The following is a 21,903-nucleotide window of genomic DNA, read 5'->3' as shown; positions in this document are numbered from 1 at the left end:
CTTGTTCTTGCTGTAGAACAGGATTGAGCTAATGTAGAGATGCTGTAGTTTAAATGATGCTTGAGGTATTAATTGTGAATCTGCGTCTGCAACTCTTCAAACAACTAGGATGTCAGAACATTGTTGAAATTGCAAATTCCCAGGGAAATGAAAGACGTAAAAATCTAACTCCATTAAGCAGCCATGTTATAATTTTTTTTTTTTTTAGTTAAATTGTAAGCAATGGGGGGAAAGTACTATGTCATTTTAGTTAGAAAATGTTATAAAAAATGGAATTTCTTAATTTTTTCCAGTGAGAAGTTGAGTGTTTTTAATAGGGCAGATGGTCATTGTAAAATATTCTGAAGTAGAAGGCAATATTTTGTTTAAAAACAAGTCCAGATTTAAAAAAAAAAGGTAGCCCACCCAATGGTGTTTTTGGACTTTCAGTTTGTATTGTGTTTCCACAGTTATGTGATCATATGCAATAGTCTTAAATAGTCCAGTTGTCTGATAAATTAATTACTGTGCACAGCACAGATTTGACTAGGTGGAATTAGCAAGATTGTGGTCTCTGTCTGCCAGTGTTGCATTGTTCCTCTCACCATGAGGTGTTCATTTAGGTTTATCAGTGAGTATGTGTTTAGCAAATGTAACTTTCTCTTGTAACAGAAATATTTGAAGTGCTAGTTGTTTTTTTGTTGTTGTTGAAAGCATCACAAAATTGCCACAGCATTACAGTGATAATATAATATAATATTATATAATATAATGTTCTGCATCTCTACCTTCTTACATCTGTGATCTTCAGAACTGTTTCAACAAACGTAGCATAACAAGTAGTCTTGAGTATAAGATAACCTTGAAAGGAAAATAAAGAGTACAAAAAGGAAAAGAAGTCTCACCTCTGCACTTTCCTAACATGTACACACTCATTAAAGTTTAGGGATTCCAGTTTAAGAATCAAGTTCCAACACAAAACATCATTTCTCAGATTCCAAACAAAATCAAACCCATACTAGTTCCAGTTTAGAACTTCGGCTTCAGACAGAAGCCTTTCTTTTGACTACACTTTTTCAAGAAAAGTGTAGTCTTTGTGCAAACTAACCCTAGAAATTAAAATGCATAACTGCAATTTCACTATCTGACATAAGACTTCTCAGAACCTCAGTCATTCGGCTCTCCATCCAATACCCTAACCATCTCCTGTCTCTCACAAGGGCCAAAGTAGACCCCGCTTCTTGTCTTCAGCATTTCTGGGCAGTCGAAGAATCTTCAGGAAGAGATGTTCTTGCTGCTTGCCTTGAATCTGTGCCAGTCATGCAAAGATACTAGAATTGCTGGAGTTGAGGTGAAAGAGTATGTGCCAGGTGCCTCGCTTTTGCATCTCAGTCATATTGGTGTGGTTTTATAATAATGTTTTCTAGAATGGTGGTGCTTTAAATAATCTCAACATTTGTTTGAGAGGCACTGCAGAAGGAGAAATTAGAAAGTATAAAATGCAGTCAAAATCCAAAACATAAATCAGAAGTGTTTACGTGCTTTGCCAAGTACAAATTCGCCAAGGATAATGTAAGACTTGCATCTTTGTTCTGAAAAATACTTCTATAAACTGTTTATATAATTCACAGTATTATCCATTATGTTTTTTCCAGATAAAAAGGAAAAAATCCCATAGCCAAAAAAGGCTAAAATTCCATGGAAGCCACTCTCAGAATGATACCAGGTTACTTGAACGCCATTGTCCTCTAATCGCTTCTTGTATAACAGTCCATCATCCCTAAGCACATCAAACTCACAGGTCACAATGTAGGATTCAGGGAGCTGGCAAATAATGGAGTCTTCAGCTAAAAGTGGGGAAAATGTTATTGCTAAAAGTTCTTTGATTGCTTCATGAACTTCAGGTTTATATGAAGTGGATTTCTGTGGTACATAGCCTCTAATCTTAAATTCATCAGGAATAATGTCAGCACTTACCCATTTTTTATACTTCCGTTTCATACTCTCAGGAACATGGCAATTTTGTAGGACATCTTCCAAAACTGATGGTTCTTTATTAAGATAACGAAAACAGAAGTAGATAACTAGCTTCCGAAACAACAGGGGGACTGAAGCATTCTGCTGATAGGAAGGCAAATCAAAATCTAGCCCCTGTAGTCCTGGATAAAGTAAGACCTGAGCACGTACTTTTGGGAGATCTCTTTTATTCAGCAGTATTTGGCAAATAACCGTAGCAAAATTAGCTCCACAGCTGTCACCAGTAATGATGATGAGAGCAGGATCCACATGATACTCTTCTAAATTCCTCATAAAGTATAAGGTGGCATTGAGACAATCAAAATATTGCCCTGGGTATGGGTATTCAGGAGCCAAACGGTAACTGAAATGTCAAAGATACTGTGGTTATTGTCAAAATAATTATAAAAAAATAATTTGCGTTGTTCATGATTGACTGGTATGGTAGTTATGTAGGCCTTTTTTTCTAAATTTTGAAGATTATATTTGTTTTTGACTAGTGTAGATTGGAAAGACAAACTAATGGTGTTACAGCTATTTTAGAATGCTTATAAGCACATTTCTGAATTAAATGAAAGGCTAAAGCGAAAAATAGGGACCACAATCTAAAATAGTAAATATTTTCAGCATATTTTTCAGAAACGTTTCAACTGTGAACTGTATTGCCATAAATGCTTCTATGTAAAAGTAGCACTTACCCAACAGATAAAACCACTGAGTTGCATTTTTTGGCAATATAGCGGCATATTCTTTCAAAGGCTCCTGAAGAGAAAGTTTATCAGAAATGACATTTTAAAAATCAAATATCCTTTTGAAATGAAAACATAGATCCTTGAACATATGCTCTGTGGAAGGCACTGCAACATGAGACTGATGAGTAACTTCTGCTATGCAATGCGGTCTTTACATGTTAACATATTTTCTGGTTATTGGTCAGTGGTTGTTAGGGCATAATATAAGCATGTAAGAATAGTAATACTAGGTAAAAATAGAAGTCTGTCTAGGCTGGTGTCACATCTCAGCTGGCAGTCAACAAAAGATGTCTAAGGAGAAGCATAAGGTGAGGACAAGCGTATAGGAATAGAAACATACAAGAAGTTGCAGCTCAGGGCACTCTGAGACAGAAACTGTGTCTTTATATTTAATGCCCTTGATTAATGTTTCTTCCCTGAATTATTCGAACCACTTCTTGAGCCCATGATTTTAACATTAACTTTGTGCAGTGAAGAATTCCATAGCTTGCTTACAAAGGTGCAGAGAACCATTTCTATTTGCTCATTTTGTACCTGGCATTCACTACGTCCATTTGGTGACCTTAACTCTTGTACTGTAAGAAATGGTGGATAATCATTCCCTGTTTAACTTCTCTTGCTTCTCATGATTTTGTAGACATTTAGTGTATCTGTCTTTATCTGTCTTTTCCAGCCTGAAGAGTCATAGTCTATTCTCTTATTCTCTGTACAGAAGCACTTTTCTCACCTATGCAGCCTCTCTCCGAGTCTTTCCGGTACTGCTATATCCTTTTTGAGGTATGAGAACCAGAACTATAAGCAGTATACTGTATTTAGATGCACCATGGATTTATTACAGTGGCATAAAGAAGTTTCCTGTTTTGTCCTTTCCTAATAATAATTCCTAGCATTTTATTTGCTTTTTGACTGCTACTGTGCACTAAGTCAACATTTTCAGGCAATTTTCTACCATAATCCCAAGATCTTCTTCCTGCAAGGGAGTAGTCTGCTTAGAGTCCATTGTTCTGTTTATAAAGTTAGGATGCTCTGTTCATCTGTTTGACTCTCGCGCCATTTCACCTGTCATTTTATTGTCTAATCCTTTGCTATCATAAAGACATTCTGCAGTTTTTCAGCCATCCATTTACTACCTTGAAGGACTTGGTATCATATCAGCTTTCACCATCTTTTCTGTTTTTGAATGTATTGATTAGCACGGGTCCCAGCACAGACCTCCTTATGGGAATCTCACAGGAACCTCCCACAACCCATCTTTTTTCTCTCTTTTAATCAGTTTTTATCCAAATGAAAGACCTTCCCTCATGTGTCGTGGGTGTGTAGCCTCTTTAAGAGACTCTTTTGGAAATCAAAGTAGGTTTTATCAACTCAGTCTCCTTTATTCATGTATTTGCTGACTCATTTAAAAAGCTGACATTGATTTGTGAAGCATGACTTCCATTTGTATGGATTTTAAGGAGTAAGTCATATTTATCTGTCCACTAATTCTGTTCTTCATTGTAACTTCTGCTAATTTGCTAGTTGCAGACTTCAGGCTTACTAGTATGTAGATTCCCCAAGTCCTTTTAAAAACTTGTCATTATGTTATTTGCTTTCCTGTTACCAAGTACCAACGGGAATTCAAATGAAAGGTCACGTACTACAGTCAGTGTATAGGTATGGGTATTATATTAATCCATGGCATGTGATATAGCTAGCTCAGTGTGCTGATTGTGCGACAGCAATTGTGTTGTGAACAACAACTACAACTATGCAACTTTGTGATGTGTTTTTTTCTTCCAGAGAAAGGAATTCACCTTTCACTTAGATCATAGAGGCTTATCTCTTGAGTCCTCACTGCCACCCAAACTAGCTCTAGAACTAGTAGCATCACAGCTGGTGTCAGCCTATCACTCCACCCAGGCTAATGTGCTCTGCAGTAAAACAAGGGTAGATTATTTCTGCCACAGTGCAGAATGGAACCTAAGTTGCTAGAAGTTACGTTATTGTTTCTGCATGATGCTAAACGAAGCTAGGTAGACTCTCAAACTCATTTGCAGATAACTGAAGTCTGCCTAACATTGTGCTAGTGGAGACTTACCCTTTGAAACAGTAAAGGATTCAAAACCCACAAACTTCCCTGTCTGACCCCTGGAATGAAATCTAGATTTCCATGTTAGGTGCCTTGGCTTCCACACAAAGCACACATAGACTTGGTTGCTCAGAAGGAGATCCAGCACAGTTAGGAGGCGGAGCCAGCAGCTACTGAGACAATCAAAGGGTTGTCTCCCTTTCTGAAAAAGAAAGAAAGTATTCTGTGCAGTGTTACCACAAGAATCAAACTCCCCTCATTTGGTCCTATTTTTAATGCTCATTTATTGTTTATATTTTCCTTCGTTTTGATTCCTTGTTTGCATGAATGGGAATATATTTACAGATTTTTTTTTTGTGTATTCTTTAAATTCTTTCTTGGACCATGTTGTATCTTTCAGACCTCCTTTGATGCATGGACTGTGAGTTGAGAAACACTGACTTTTGTAGTGTTTCTACACAAAAGTTGAGTGCTGAGCACAGAAGTATATCTTAAATTCTGCACTTTGAGGGTCTGTCCAGGTTTACAGGAAACACTTTAGTCCAGTTGAGATCCAAAACTAAAAATTTCTCCTTGAGAAGTAACCAAAGCATTGTTCCAAAGAATGAAGCCAGAATGTATTCTTTTTAGCAACAGCATTGCCATTTTCATGATCCTGTAATTATTCCAGAAAGCAGATCTAGGCTGAGTTCCGTATCAGCCTAAAAGGATTCTAAGTTACATTTCCAGAAAAGATGGAGAACAGAGAAGGAGGGAAGAGACATGGATTCCAAGCCTTACTCCAGGACTGTTGCTGTATCTTATTTTCAGCTAGTCATTAGTTAAAGTACAAGAACATCCTGTGAGCTTAACTTCCCTCACAGTGACCTAAGCATATGTGTTTTGTTTTAATGGTGTCTCTTTCTCTGCTGCAACAAACTGAATCTTTCTCAGAACAGCTTCAACAGGAGGAGGAGCAGAGTCCCTCTGCTGTTAGCTGACAGCTGATTGAGGGGTTTCTGGATCACAGTTCTGGATTTAGAAGCCTCACATCTGCTAGGAGCTGCTTTCATCAACTTCTCCTGTAGCCCAAGGGAAGTAGAAATGTGATTACCCTTAACTGTGCGCTAGACTGTTAATTCCGCAAGGTGCTTTGCAGTTAGTATTGAGATTGCAAAGGCTATTGTCATTAGGAAGGACAGGTGAGATATTGACTGATACATGTCTGAAGGTAAAAATGTAAAGGTTTGGATTTGATTTTAAAAATAAAACTTGCTGATTTCTTACTAATGCTCCCAAATGTGCCAGCGCCTCCATGAAAATATAGTATTCCTCTTCTTTTGCCAGTAGGTGGCCTTTTAGGCTGATAAATCCTCAATGGTACCTCATCTACTTTGATATCTTTGATAAGAAGTTTTGAATCTCTCCATGGTGGTATTCCATCTAGCACAACTCGCAGTAAGCTTAAATCACTGCAGATCCCTAGCTTCTCCAAAATCTTTCCCTGTTGAAAAGAAAGAATTCGTAAGAAGAGGAGTAATGTAGGCTTGCTTCTGAATAGATAGCATTATTATATGTACATGCAGTCCAATAGGTACAATATACGTATAGGTTTTTTTTTTAATTTTCATGTGAAACAGTTTTCCAATGTAAAGTGGCTGCAATTTGACAGATGCACTGAAAAATCTAAATAAGCTTTTAAGATTAGTCATATCAGTTTTATGAGTTAATTTAACATGATATGGGTCATATAACAATGCTTACAGGCTTCAGGGGGGTGAATTGCTGCTTCTTCTTTTCTTTTTTTTCTTAAGCCATTATCTTCCAGCTCCCAAATATCCTACCAAAATAAAAGTGAAATCCTCAGTTTTAAGAAAGTTAACTTACCAAGATCATGGTTGTAATCAGCAATGAATGGAAGAAACGAAGCTTTAGAGGTTGGTCAATTCCAGGTGGCAGTTCTGAATTGAAAAAATCATAAAATAACCCCCCTAAAAACAGTGCTGGTATTATAACAGGAGAAATTAAAACCATTCCTATTATTGCTAAAGTTGTATAAACAGATGCCATTTCACTTCAATGGAAGTGAATGCTAAAAAAACCTATGCTGTCTTAAGCCTTCTTTTCAAGTGTTTCTGATGTGTCTTCACAGGAGACTAAGCACTCAGTTCATAAGCAGAAATAAAAAGTTTATTAATGTTGCAATACCCTAATTTTCTCCACCCTTCTTTTGCTAATGATATTACTGGCAACATTTCGTTATACTAAAAAAAGGAAGAGGGAAGTTTTTACCCTTTACAAAAGGTGGAATTCAAAGTATGTGGAATTGATTTATATCATGAGTTCTTCACTAACAATGAGAAATTATTATTGAGAGGGGCCCTTATTTGAAGATTGTCTGTGTTTGGTTTGTTGTGGATCATTACAGATGGACATTCCTGTTGTAGCGTTAAATTTTAGTGATGTGGGGCTACTTGAAGTTGTCATCGAGATATACACTTCGCTGAGAATAAAAATATTCAAATCCACATTGTTTTGATAAACTTTGTTTCATGGTGGAATGCACAGACATGTTCATGCTTTAATTTTGGTTTAAATAAGAGTACATTTGCTCGGTGTATAACCTGTGGTACGCTCTGGCAGAAAGATTTGCTCTGTTTATGTGATGTGTGTCTACATTACGTTAGCTGCGCAAGATGTTTTGTGCATAGATAACTGTTCTTCGCCCTGGAGTAGGAGTACAAGTAAAATCAGTGCTAGACAGTGCAAGTCTTAACATACATTAAGGTCTCTCCAGGTACATGATGGTGTGTTTGTAGATTTAAGCCACTATTGTTTCTGGTAAAAGCTTTTCACTAATTAAACTCTCAGATTTTTATATTCATTGTAATTCTTGTTTGTAGTTCAATGTAGAGGCATTATGAATACATGTGTATTAGTGAGGGATGATTAAAGATGGTGGCAGTTGTTTGGTGAAATAATTCTTCTGGTTTGTATTCTTCTTATCGGAATTTCATTTTCCACACAATTTTAAAGTTAAAGCTCCAAACTTTTTTCCTGTCCTGGCTTTTAAAGTGAAATGCCAGTCTGAAAACTGAATTATTCCTTAGCTTCATTAGCACAGTATTTAAAGCAAAGCAATCATGACAGCTGATTTGCACAATTTTAGCTTGTGGAGATAAGAACGTGTGGGATAAAGCAATGTAAATTTGCACCAAGATTTGTGAAATAGGCAGATCATCAGCTGTTCACAGCAAGAGCTTTTTCTTTGCTGAGGTTGGCTGATTTGGGGCCGCCTTTCCCTTACATGGAGCACAAATTTAGCAATATAGTTAGTTACAAATGTCGGACTGTAGAGTGTTGAAACCAAACCCAGATACTCATTGTCAATGCTCATTCTGTCGTAAGCTTATCAGTGTTTATCCATAGGGCTTTTCCTGCCACACAGAAGGGTCATCCTATTGATATTTTTGGTTATTAGTTCTGTAAATAGTTTCTATGTAGTGTGATATTATAGCACAGCCTGTGGGTTTTTTTATTGAGTATTTGTTTTGCCATATATTCCCAGCAAAACAGCAGAACAACACAGTTCTTACTAAGTGCTTATTTCTGATGTCTGTGCCATCAGTCAAAATATCCTGAGATAAATTAACACATGGAGATCAGCTTTGAATATTGTATTTCAGCATTCTTGATGATTTCTTATGTTTGAATCCTCAGAGGAGGAAAATTCTGTGCTTTCAAAAGAACCTGTAAACAAGAAGAGCAAACTCATAAAGGCACTTATTACTGCAGTGGCAATAAGAAACGTTTAAGAGCAACCAATAATAATTTAATTAAATACCTGATATTTGGAATAGATCAGTTCAGATTATGAAAGCTTCATACCAAAGAGGACATGTATGTCTGCTGTAGCTGTATGAGCTGTTGCTGACACCATATTGGCAGGAGTCTCTTCTTCACAGTGTTCAGTGAGTCAATAATTAAACACCTTTAATCAAAACCAAAACACCTCACAGATGCCATCTCTGTTTTGAAACTTTGATGGATCTGATAGAGTGGAAGGAATATTTCTTTACTGTCTTTTTTATTTAAAAATAAATTTAAAAAGGAACAGTTTGGGGTTTTTGTTTGTTTGCTTTTTGATGTTATGCCCTGGCAGTTGTCTTCAGTAAGAATCTGTTGTACAGTCGTGACAGTTCGAACAAAAATCTTTCAGTTATGCATCATAGCCCTTCTGTTGTTAAAGAAATGTTGGTTAAGTAAAGTTTCAGAATAAGTCTTAATATTTTACTCTTAATCTCTTAATATCTTAATATTTTACTCTTAGAGCATAGTCTGAGTATGCTCAGTTAGAGCATATTCTAACTGTATGCTATGTGAGCACCTCAGTCCTTCCTCCCTGTCCTGTTACCAGTTTCCATGTTTTTCCAGAATCGAGCAAATCCCATGGTCTTAGAGCTACTCAGTCCTTCTGGGGATGCTCATATTCACAACTGTTTCATGATATTTGGTGCCTTATATTTCAAAATGCTCATGTGACTCAAATAATCCTGTTGCTGCATGTCACTGTTCTCCTGATGCTTGTTCAGAGATGCTTCAAATATTTCCAGTTTGGTCAGCCGTTCCTGTACCTGCAGATGTATGGATACAAATACCTGTGATCGCTGTCAGTCTCTCACGTTTCTAACAGTCAGTGGGTTTTTTGGTGTTTGTTTTTTCCCAATTGTTTTTGAGGTGTTAAATTGTCAAAAAAATGTTTTATTCCCTTTCAATCCACTCCATGGAGTGAGGACCTTACATCTTTGCAAACAAAAAGGCTTTTTCTCTTTCTGGCAGTAGATAGATACCCATCTTGGATAAAAAGCTACTAGTAGTGGCTCCTTAAACTGTAGGTGTTTGCTGATGTGTTTTGCTACATCCATTCTTTTATTCTTTCAGCAAACTCATTGCAAAACCCCAGCTTGCACAAAGTCTTTACCTGTCCATAGATGAGAACAGCCTTGCATTAGCTAAAGAAGATTCAAGAGATTCCACTAAACTGGAGAAAATTGACGCAGCTTGGAGTTTGGCATTGTAATATGCCTTATGGATACGCATACGGTTCTTTATTCTTATAAAACAGTCAGCTACTCAGAGCTTATAAAATTGATACTTTATTCATTGAATTTAGTGTTGCTGGAAACTGACATGTTTAATATATCAGTTGGTGAGTACAGAATTGACAATAATTCAGTAAATTCTTCCCATTTTCTCATCAGTGAGCCTCCGTTTATGCAAGAAGTTAGTTACCTCTAAAACTCACTCTTTTCTTAATTTTTCAGCATATTTCTAGTGGTCATAGTAATGATGGGAAGGCGAAGTATTATAACAATACCTATTCAAAGAAATATGATTTTTGCTGTTTTTTCTCCCAGCTTAACTTGTCGGGTTTTATAGGGCTTATGTAGATGTGGAATCACAGACCTCTTTGTAGATTGAGAATGCATAAAACTTATCAACTTCACATCAATTGCTTATCAGCATAAGAGGCAGGCAGCCTTCAAACCAAACACTAATAAAGGCGGAAGTATCAGGGTAGTTGGTGCTAATGAGTTATGCGAATGTCATGTGTTACTATTTTTCTTGTAATGTCTTTCTCTAAAACATTGCAAAACATTTCACTTCTGATTGTAGGCTGTGTTGGGAAACACAGCCTACAGTTAGCGTATAGTTAGTTGACTATTGCGGAGCTACTATGTGTAATACAGGAAATACTACAAGGATTAACTAAAGCATGGTAAAGTAGCCAGCTATAATGACTGAGGTATTGATTCCGTCAAGTATAGCCAGGCTCAATAACTAACTGGAAGGCATAAAGCTAAGAAAACAGGAAAAAATAGTGTATTCCAAAGAAGAATTAAAAGCAGAAATAATAGCTTCTGATATGTTCCTTTTTTTTTTTTTTTAATGTGCATTTCCAAATGAAGCACTCTGGTAAATATAATTTGCCTGGCGTGCTTTTTTTTTGTTTCTTTCCCACTCCAGGTAATTTAGTAGGACAGTTAAACTTGGTAGTGCAATTTAACTAACTTCGGTTTTACCAAGTAGAGCATGTAAGAAATTTACTGTCCTCCAGTTCACATTTCTTTTCTTGTATTTATGTAAACAGATAACTGAAAGCATCTCAGACCTCTTCATACGTGTAAGCCTTAGTCTTCTGATCTGTGAGATGGATTTAGTATGCCCTTTACAGTGACAATAAGAAGCTTTAAGAAATTACAGCTTAGTGTGTGCTCTATGATACTGTTTTTTAAAGGTGCTATGTATTTTCTTGATCTATCTACTTCCTCATTTAGCCTGCCTCCTACCTACCTTTCGGTGTCCTCCCTTTTTTTTATCTCCATCTCCCCACCCAAATTAGTAGCTACTCCCTATGCATTTTGCTCTTACTCATGACTGAAAACCATCTTTCATTTAGTCTTTATTTTAACCTTTCTTCCTCTAAGTTATTCTTTGAAGTCTATCCCTTCCAAATGACTCCTGGGTTAAACATCTGCTAACAAATTCTGCAGTAAAAAGCTGTACTGTATAAAAAAAAATCAAATAAAAATGATGACAAATATTATGTATTAGCATTCAGCAATAGAAATTCAGATCTTGTGCTGTACAATTTAGCGCAGGTACATTTTTGAAATGGTGACTCGACAGAAGGTTTTTGTTATGTAGCATTTTGAAATGTGGACAAGTTCTTGGATATATGTGTCTTGGTAGCTGTGCAGTTCTGTTCCTCAGAATGGATGAACTCTGCTCCACACAAATAAGCTGCTCTGGAACATCCACCTGGGATTTCAGGACAGGTCACCACACCAAAATGTATTCTTATTAAGTCATAAATAGCTTGAATGTAAATATAAGAACTGCAACTGGCCTTAATTTGCTGTGGCCAGATTTGTCTAAGATTCATTACTCTAAATATTTAGGTTAGCAATTTCTTCACTATCATGAGAGAGTCAGCAAACACAATGAATCATTGAGGTAATGGACAGTCAGAGAAAGAAGATTGACAGGAATAAAAGCAGCTATAGTTTGCAGGATTATGCCTATTTATTTCAGGAGCAGTACAGAGAATGTGCATCATAGGGAAAGAATAATGTTAAATGCTTTTAAATAAATAATATTATTTATAAATAATAGAGTTAATAAATTGCCTGCTTGTTTTTCAAAATACTTGCTGTTGTATATTGACTTTTAACTAGAGTGGTACAAAGAGGTAATGTAAAGGTAGCAAAGCAGAAGGTAATTGAAGTTGTAGACTTCTGTAATAAACCACTGTAACTTGATTGGTTTAGAACAGGTAATCTAACTTTCAAATTGTTATGGCTTAAAATGTGCTCTGTTATTAAACATACAGCTTTAGTATATGAAGGCATAACAACAGGTTCAGTAGAAATATTTAAGTCTAAAACACAGATTGACCTTTTGTAATGTCTTTCAGGTACTCATATTCTGTGCCCAGAGCACAAAGAAGTTTGCTAGGTTATTCTGCTGGCATTAAAAAATCAGTTGTGTACTGACATCTGGTGATTGGAATGATGCACAACAATTTGCTTTCCCTTTCTTAATTTCTTTTAACATCTTCCTGTAACACAAAGCTGTTCAAATAGTGTCAAGACCTCCCAGCTGTACTGAACTTTCCAGCATTTCACTAGTTTTCAGGTCCTGACAGTGTTCTGATCTGTTCCTGAATCCTTTTCTTTGTGATATACTGCCACTTTACATTGTTCCTCTATGAGAAGGTGCTTCCTGCTTCAGACAGTGCAGGCCTACAGTTAATACAAGCTCTTTGTAAAGTAACTGATATTACTGTATATTCCCATATGTCTTTATCTATATATAAAATGTATATGCGTGATTTTTTTAATAGATGTTGTATTCCTTAACCAGTACTTTTTATAACATCTGTAGTTCCAGCCTAACCCTTTTCCTGACCTCCTCTCCTTTCCTTCCACTTCTTTCTTTTATGTCTATGCTCGGATCTTTTCTGCTATATTCAATTCTCTTTAAGCTTGCCTCAAATGCAGCTTTCACCAGATATAGGCTTTGATAAATCATTGACTGTGCTCATTATACGCTTAACCTGTAGATTCATGCCCTGTTACCTGCCCCAAGTTGTCCTCAAATCATGGTTTGTGTATTAATATTATCAGAACTTTGTTGAGCCAAATTGCATTGCAAAACACTTGCCATGGGGACCAGATCTTTTATGGGTACAGGAGAAAACTCTGAAGAGGTGGTAGAGGAAGGAAAGGTAAGTTCACCTGATTTTGCCTATTGTAAGAGAAAATGAAGCAAAAGCCATCACCAAATCAATTTATTGGGTAAAAAGAAGACAGACGCAATGCAGAAATTTAAGAAGATTATTTAAGGAAAGGAAAATTGAGGGTGTTTTTTAAAAATCTTTGCAAGCAATGAGAGATAGAAGTCAGGAGAGGAAAGCAAGAAATGGAATTTTACATCAATCTTAGAAAATTTACTATGTTTTCCAGGCCTTTATTTCCAGATCGGAATGCTATCACCCCACCACAAACAGCTAAGTATACTGTTCCATGGAATCCCTCTTGCAGGTGGCACCAGGTCACTTTTATACCATGATCCTCTAATCGTTTCTTGTACAGCAGTCCATCGTCTCTGAGCACATCAAATTCACAGGTCAAAATGAAAGCCTCAGGAAGTCGAGCAATAACACTGTCTTCAGCTAGCAGTGGTGCAAAAACATTGTCAAGCATAGGCTTGATCAGTGTATAGACTTCTTTTGAGAATGGATGTGTTGTACTTGGTTTGTAGCCTCTTTTTTTAAACTCATGAGGGATGTAGTCAGGACTCACCCATTTCTGATACTTCAGTTGCAAATCTTCTGGAATATGACAGCCTTTAGATATTGCTTCCATGATTGACAAGTCTTTATTAAGATACCTCAAACCAAGAGCAAGGGTTCGTTCCTTTAACAGAATGGGGACTCCCTCATTCTGCTGATAAGAAGGCAAATTAAAGTCCACACACTGGAGAAAAGGATATATTAGGATTTGTGCTCTCAGCTTTGGGAGATCTCTTCTGTTCACCAGTGCTTGGGCAACAGCAGCAGTGAGTGTACCTCCACTACTGTCTCCACAGATGATAATGCGAGAAGGGTCTACTCCATAGTCTTGTGCAGTCCTCATAAAGTGTGTGGTGGCAGTGAGACAATCCTTAAACTGGGTTGGATATGGATGCTCAGGAGCTAAGCGATACCTAAATAGGAGTGAAAGTGTTTTAACATAGTCATATCTAGTGAATGGTCGCATTGTCTTTTCATTCATATATTTCTTTCTGAAGATAGGAAGATATTCTGAGATTATAATTACAGCAATAGAATCGATTGTAATTATTGCTCGTGATGTATTATTTGCTACTATTGTTAATGTTTGGGGGAATCAGTACACTGTCCTATCTTTGCAAAATACTTCTTTACCTATCTTTTAGGTGACTGAAGGCACATGCTGCGTTATTATAGAATTAGGTGGCAAGACAGGTATGTGTGAATCAGGTATCAGCAATTCTAGTTGGAAATTGAAGTGAACATTTCCCAACAAATTGTTAGAGAATATGAGCATAGAAAATCGATAATGAAAATATGAAAGGTTTTCAGTGGTTTTCGATAAGCTGAATTCTTTATAGACAGAATCAATAAGAGTTAATGGTTCTTCAAGTATTTTAGGATGTAAATAGTAATTAGTGCAATTTTAATCAATTTCCAAGACACCAACTATTTTTCTGAACTTTTAGAAATTGGTTCTTTTAAAAATGCATTACAACTCGTCAGAAAAATATTTTGAATGTTCATCTCAGGTTGATTGCAAGTTAAATGTGGATATCCCCCCCCCCAGTTTTTCAGAACTACTACTAAAATGAGTATTTAGTAGTCTGGGCAACTGGGCAACAGAAACAGTTACACTTCAAACACAGTGTTGGCTTTCAACTTAAGGTGGTTTGGATATGACTTTAGGAAACAAAAACATCCTCACCTCTTAGCAGTGGCTACAGATTATAAAATTATTATAATGGATTTTATTTGGAAATAAGCAAGTGGGGATTAGTTGACTAATTCTTCCTAAGAGTGATTAGTGCTGGTGAAACACATGTGATCATTAAACTTAAGTACTGTATGCACTTTACAAGGAACTTGGCTTGTGGTGACTATGCATTAAAGACTTACAAACCTAGAAGGAGGCACAAATGGCTATCATATTGTGTGTCTGGATTGAGTCCACTTACCCAACAGACACAACCACTGAATTGCTTTTTCTAGCGAGATAGCGGCATGTTCTTTCATAGGCCCCTGTGAAACAAAATATTTCAGTGGATTTGTAACTTGCTTTAAAAATAAGTTGAATGAAAATATTTTGAAATTCTTGTCTCTATTATGTGATTAATGCTACGCTGTAATTCTCTTATAGTGGCGTGGTCTAGTCTGGACATTGCTCACAATTTCATTATGTCTGTGGGAATCTTCTTGGCAGTAAGAAACCTGGAATTTACACCAATGTATTGTTTCAATCTCCCCTTTGAAAAGTTAGTTAATAGAAAGCACCACTGCTGCCACTTCTAAAGTGGTATTGAAGATGAGAAGTTATTTAAAAAAACAAAACCAAAAAAACCCTGCTAAATCTAGCACAAGAATTTTTCTTGTGCATAAGCCACCATCTAATCTCTTATGCCTTTCCATTTCAAATGCCAAAACGTGTTTTTCCTTGTTTTGCCACTATAAAGACACACAGCAGTATACACACATACACACAAGCTTGCACACACATGTGAACACAAATTGGGTTCTTTAAAATAAGAAATAAAATTCTAATGAGATTTTCAACTTTTCTTGTAAGCATGAGGGAGAAGAAGGAAGAAAACAGGTGTTATAAATGATCAAGAATAAAAGTTCTAGATACATGACCTTTATAAAGCTAATTTAACATGATGCCTACTGCATGTAAATAAAATTATTCTGCTGTCTTGAAATTAATTTTGTTACTTATAATGCTTAACCTACTAACTCGTCTTGTCATTTAAGAAATACCATATCAGATCAGAAACTACATAGTATTTGTAGTTACAGCTCATATTATTTATATTACTTACGAATGCTTCCAAACTGTCCAACTCCTCCATGAAAATAAAGGATTCCTCTTCTTTGGCCAGTGGTTGATATTTTTGGCTGGTAAATTCTTACTTTAACCTTTTCAAACCTTAAGTCCTTGATAAAAAGATGTTTATCTTTTAATGGTGGTATTCCATCCATTACAGCCCTGAGGAAATAGACCTCTGAGGTGATACCTACTTTATCCAAAAATCTTGCCTGTTAATAAAAGGAAAGAAACCACTAATTAGTGCAAATTTCCATCTTACCTGGAGATTAATCATGAAAAATTTAAAATTTCATGGTGAATTCAAGCTTTGCTGATGGTTCTTACAATGAAGTGGCCAGTTATGGTGATGATTTGGATACATCTTCACTGTAATGTAATACCTACCAAAATCTGAAATTCAAAAAGCAGTAGATTTGACAGGAATGGATGAATTTATCTTCTGTAGCTGCCTTGTGTCCATGCTTCTCCAAAAGCGAGGCCTTTGAGCTTGTGGGAAAGCCCGCCTGAGAGTTGCTTTCACAGAAGAGCAGTAACTTTGCTCATTAATACCATCTTACATCTCTGGCAAAAATGTTACCAGTACTATCTAGCAGAACATAGGATTAGCTTTGGTGGTAATTTCTAGATTATATTAGAATTGTTAGATGAGAGCATGGTGTTTTTCAAATTATTTCATTCTTCAGTGGTGAAATCTTGGCTTTAGTTTTTATGAGTACGAAAAAAATCAAACTATTAATAGTAGATAAAAGAAGGTGTCAAATACTTCAACTTGTCAGGTGTTTAAGTAGCCATGTGCCTGAACAAAATAAGGAGAGAGTAGTTACAGCATTTTAAACTTTAGCTTTGGATGAAGAAACCTGGCTAATACTTTAGTTTCCCAAACTCACGCTACTTTTTAACTTGCAGAAAAAAAATTCCATAGCATCTACCGCAGCTGGCCTCCTGAACAAGAATAGCTTTGAACCTTAGCTTGATCTTCTCACAGCTCAGTCATTCTTACTTAAATACTCAGGCTGAAGATTCTTATGTCACTCTGAGCTAGTCTACTTCATTGCATCTGGATGGCTTTAAGCTGTTTCAGTTGTAGTCTGCTCTAGTCTATTCCTGCTCAAGATGAAAAATATGAGGCAGTATCACTGTATTTCCACTATAGTGGATTAAATTTTGTACTTTTCTTCTTCAGCAGTAGACTTCTTTAATGAGTAATTTAATTTGTTGTGTTGCCGTTATTCATGCATATGTATTTCAAAAAGAATTGCATCTACAACGGTATATGCTGCATGTATCTTAAAAACCCACAATAAGTCTTGTGGCTTTCACCTCACATTTCACAGACCTCATGTAGCTCAGTAATGTGGTCCTGTTAAATTTGATGTGGGTATCCTGTTTTAGGCCATTTGAGGAGCTGATCCCATATGCAAGAAGGATCATCTTTAGTCTCATACTGATTCCTTCTACAGAACTCCTGTATGATGTCCATGGGAGAATAATTTTGTTTCTTTGAACCCCAAATCCCTCCGGTATTTTGTTCCCTCACACTAATACTTTTGTAACAGTAAAGGTTAAACCTGTAATTAGCTATATTGTTTGTGTATAATATAAAGATCATCTTTGTCTTGGAAATACTAAAAAAAAATAGGAGTCCTTATCAACCACTGTGTTTAGTGTTGGCAGTCTGACATCTCATTTTTGTTAAACCTGCAGTAGTTTCACAGGTCAGCTTTCACAGAGATTGGCATTTGTTTATATTGCTCTCAGTCACTTCACTGTTAGCTGTGAATATCTTCTATGGATTAACTGCAACAACATACAGTTATGGCAGACATCTGTAATTAGCATTATGACGCATAATCGTCATAGTTATTTCTGTTAATATGCTAATGAAATTTTCATCTTGTGTTGTTGTTTTAAATTGTATTGTTTTAAAATGTACAGTTCCTGTGAATAGAAGTTCTACAAGAACCAGCAGAATTTACATTTTTGCTTTGTTTCCTGATTCAAGTCCTTTTTTTCAGTATATATGCTCCCTCACAGTGAGGTATCGGTTTTTGGCCTGCAGTTTCTGGAAAAAAGTGATCACTTGCATGACAGCTGCAAGACTGGGCTATGTGTACATAAAGGTACACTTAGAGTATAGCTAGACTATGCATCACTGATTTCTTTATTACTTTCAGGATCTTCATGTTCATACAGCTTGTTCTTTTGCAGGTGATTACACAAGTCAGTCAAACATGACCTACATTTTGACATTTGTAAATAAGTGCGGTTGCTTAGTAGTATAATTTGTAGACCAGTAATTGGACAGTTTGGTTACATATTGATTAAGGATCTTCTAACACTATAGCTGACGTGACAGCTTGAAAATTAATAAAGACTTACAGGTAGCGTAAGACAGTCAAAGTATGGGACTAGACAACTGCGACCTCATTTGAAGCATTGTCTAACTCAGCCTCTGCAGTCACACTAAGTGCAACAGTGTCTGGCATTCACAGTGAAATACTGAAAAACTGATCCCACTGGCAACAGCTGACCTGGAGATTTCCATGCACCAGGAGAAAAGCTGTGTAACAGCTGAGTTAGCTTAGAAGTGGGAGTTCAGATACATGTTCAAGCGAAGAACTAAGGCCTGCATCAACATGCATACAGAAATGTCTGTGGGAGGGATGTGACAGAGCTGTGCTATCCGTGGTGTTAAGGTCCTTTGTCCTCTTTACACAGGTACAAAGGCCTATTGTGTACACCCCAGCACTCATCTGAATTGCACTTTGTGCCAGCCCTTCTACCTAAATCATTACTAGAATAAACTGGGTACAAGAAGCTTACAGAACTATTAGCACAGTAGGTAGCATAATTTAATCAGCCCCTCTGTTTCCCAGACAGGATCAGTCATAAGTCCCCTGGCTATTGTTTACCTTTACTGATATGTCAATTTTTCTTCTTATAGACTGAATATTAGATGAAAAATAAAGATAAGTTAATAGATTTTTCAATGAAGAAGTTTTATTAACATTAAGATGTAGCTGGTTTTATTTAAGTATATCCTCATAGGTGAATGCAAGCATTTCTTCATAATATCTATTAGCTTGGGCACAACTACTTCAAACTGGTTTGTCTCCAGTGACTTCACATGCATCTTTTGTCCCAGCTGAAGACTGGATATGCTAGTAAACTCTAATTTTCCCTGCAGTTTTGGCATCATGGGTTGTCATCCCTTGAAAGGATTTGGCTACTTTGGCATAAGTAATTGGGCTAACAGCAATACCAGGAGTTGCTACATGACTTGGACTTTACCTGCATTTAAACTTTTGTATAACCATACATTAATATTCTTATCTTTCTGCTCCTTTGAGGTGATGTGGTACAGTGCTGTTGCTTGGCCTCTCACTGGCCAGCAGAAAGGATACAAAATTATAAGATCAGAAGTTAAAAACTACATTAATCACCAGTAAATTTCTAAATTCTGCTGTTTAGCTTTTTACATATGAATTACAGAAAGATAAAACTTTGTCTGATGGATAAAGAGTATTCATACGGTGTTTTGAAAATGTGGAAGTCCACACATTGTGTAGTTGATGTAAGAAAATTTAATTTGACTTCAATTACTATCCTGTTTTATTGCATTGCTTTGCTATCGTAGCAGTGTTCAGGCCTGGGTGGGACACTTCTCAAGAGACATGATGAGTCATGTTCTTAGGAGCTTACTGGCTGACTTCAAACAAAACTTAATAAGCAATGTAGCAGGGAAAGGGAGGAAGAAATAATAACATTAGAACATGCAATCGAAGTGAAATGTAATGCACAAGCCAAAGAAACGGAAGGGTTTTTTCACAATTTAAACAACTAAAAGAAAAGAAGCTTGATTTAGGCATCACAGAAGAAGTGTTTTTAAAATGACAGCGGCAACAATTAATTCAGGAAAGGATAATTGATAAAACAGAAAGACAAGTGGAAATCGCATTTTAGTTTTGAAGAGAAACAGGAACGAAAAACAAGGGAGGACCAAAAATGTGCCCAAAAACAATGACACAGAAAGACAGCTTTAATATTATGTGTACTATCTCAAACCAGAAAGTCATATTGAAAGGCAAAAGATGAAGGTGGCAGCTGTCTTTCAGATGGCTCACAACTAGAGCGATACAGTTGTAGAAGAGAACTGAGGTCACAGACGTCGTTTAGTTGCTCATTCTCTAAATAAGCACTGTGTTATACAGAGCAGAAGTTCCACATATATAGTGCAGTAAGCTTCTTAAGCCTTCCAGCACTGCATTGAGGCAACAGGATTAAAAAACTAAAACATAGGCCATCAGAAAAAAATGGGAATTACACATTCTGCAGAATTTTATTTTTCCATATTGTTACCTTTGGTGCTGTATAGCAAGCAGTAGAGTCTATTATACCCAGCTGAGCTGAAGGTATCTGCAGTGGTGCTCACATCACCAAATTAATCCAGTTGCATATTTGCAATATATTTAAAAATTTATTCTAAAAAACCCTCACTAATCCATTACCCCTCTATCAGAAATAAAATTTAAAACTTCAGTTTTAATCAAGTTTTACTTACCAGCCCAAACACGAAGTTCAGGACGTAATGAAAAATGTAAAGCTTTTGACGCTGACTAAATCCATGAGGGATTTCTGCCTTAGGGTGTTCATAATAGAATGCCATTGCCACAAAGACGGTTAAAACAGCAAGAAAAATCGCTAGGAGTATTTCCATCTCACTGTACTGTTAGCAGCCAAATGGAGGAACCAGGTGTGGCTTCCTTCCCCCTCTGACTTCTGAAGGATTTCTGAAGGTAAAGGCGCAGGATTAACAATTCTCTTCATATCCCATCATCCAGCTTTTAAAAATGCCAATAGGAAGATGAAAACATGTGGCAATCCGTACAATTAAACAGACAGTAACAATTAGTTGTGGGAGAGGCTTGCATAAGCAGTTTTTCGTATTTGCAGCTAACATGTTTTGAGTCTGTGCCCATCACCATAGAACCAGTGCTTGATATACCATTTGTGGCATCAGTGTTATGAGAAGACAAAAACTTGTTGTGTCTCTCCCTATTTCTTGAATACAGTCAAGTCTGTATTATTTCTGAGTTCCTGTGGAACAGGATTTCTTAGTAATCATCTTCAGAGCTGCTCAGTTTCTTGATTTATTGTGCCTCCACACCTTGCTGCTTCAGACTTTTAATGAAATTGAGGTTTCAGTGTCGCAAACATGTTTCATCACCTTTGATGACTGATTTTGTACACTGCTATGCCGTTGCATCTTTGAGTCTAATGGAACCAGAAGCAGCTGCAGCCTGAAGTGTCAGTGCTTTGCATCTTGCTTCATCCTCCTTGATAGCTTTTCTCCAGCAGGTAAAAGCCTGTACCAACTGTTAAGTTTGTTTGGTTTGTGTTTGTTTTTTAAGGGCCTCTTGGTTGAGCCTTACAGTACTGCAGTCTCTGTCTTCTCATGAATATATTACTTACAGGTGTCATTCCAGGTAGAAATACGATGAAAACTAGACTTGGGCTTCATGGTTTCAGTGCTGGTAGCAATGACTAGACATCAGCAGCCTGCTCTTTTCTGTGTACTCTGTGGTGAGCTTTAGGATCTGTGCCTTCCTCTGGAACTAACATATTTTTCAGTACACAAATCATTAGGATAAGATTTAACCTGAAACAAAAAAATCTGTAAAGCAAAGCTTTTTCAGCTCATATGATGTCACCTTTGGGAACAGTGTCTTTTTACCAGCCTGCTCAAACCGTGAAGGCAACAGATTCTCACTCTGTAAAATAGCAGTATGAGTAAAATGAGTATGTAAAATTTTTCCTTAAAAAAAAAAAAAAAAAGAGTGCAAGGGATAAGCTGACCTTGACATGTATATTAAAACGAAACTTAAACGCAGAGAATGCGTTTAAGAGCTTTAGAATGCACAATCCATGACCTGCATAGGAAAGAAGA

At 36.6% G+C, this 21,903-nt stretch overlaps 2 protein-coding genes across 2 annotated transcripts; both read right to left on the bottom strand.

Annotated features, from left to right (window-relative positions):
• Positions 1-1,584: 1,584 nt before the first annotated feature.
• On the bottom strand, positions 1,585-6,864 carry LOC127024690 (arylacetamide deacetylase-like 4). Its single transcript, XM_050909312.1, has 4 exons — positions 6,682-6,864; positions 6,082-6,298; positions 2,694-2,757; positions 1,585-2,359 (listed from the first exon to the last, which is right to left on the bottom strand). The coding sequence occupies exons 1-4, from the start codon at positions 6,862-6,864 to the stop codon at positions 1,585-1,587; spliced, it is 1,239 nt and encodes a 412-aa protein (XP_050765269.1).
• Positions 6,865-13,286: 6,422 nt separating this feature from the next.
• On the bottom strand, positions 13,287-20,673 carry LOC127024692 (arylacetamide deacetylase-like 4). The gene is made up of 4 exons (XM_050909314.1): positions 20,518-20,673; positions 15,949-16,165; positions 15,088-15,151; positions 13,287-14,064 (listed from the first exon to the last, which is right to left on the bottom strand). Exons 1-4 carry the CDS (start codon positions 20,671-20,673, stop codon positions 13,287-13,289), a joined length of 1,215 nt encoding a protein of 404 aa, XP_050765271.1.
• Between the last annotated feature and the right edge of the window lie 1,230 nt (positions 20,674-21,903).

The sequence above is a fragment of the Gymnogyps californianus genome, chromosome 21 (genome assembly GCF_018139145.2).
Source record: "Gymnogyps californianus isolate 813 chromosome 21, ASM1813914v2, whole genome shotgun sequence".
Taxonomy (NCBI): Eukaryota; Metazoa; Chordata; class Aves; order Accipitriformes; family Cathartidae; genus Gymnogyps; species Gymnogyps californianus.
The sequence above is the reverse complement of the archived record's forward strand: the minus strand, read 5'-3'. Positions and strand labels throughout refer to the sequence as shown.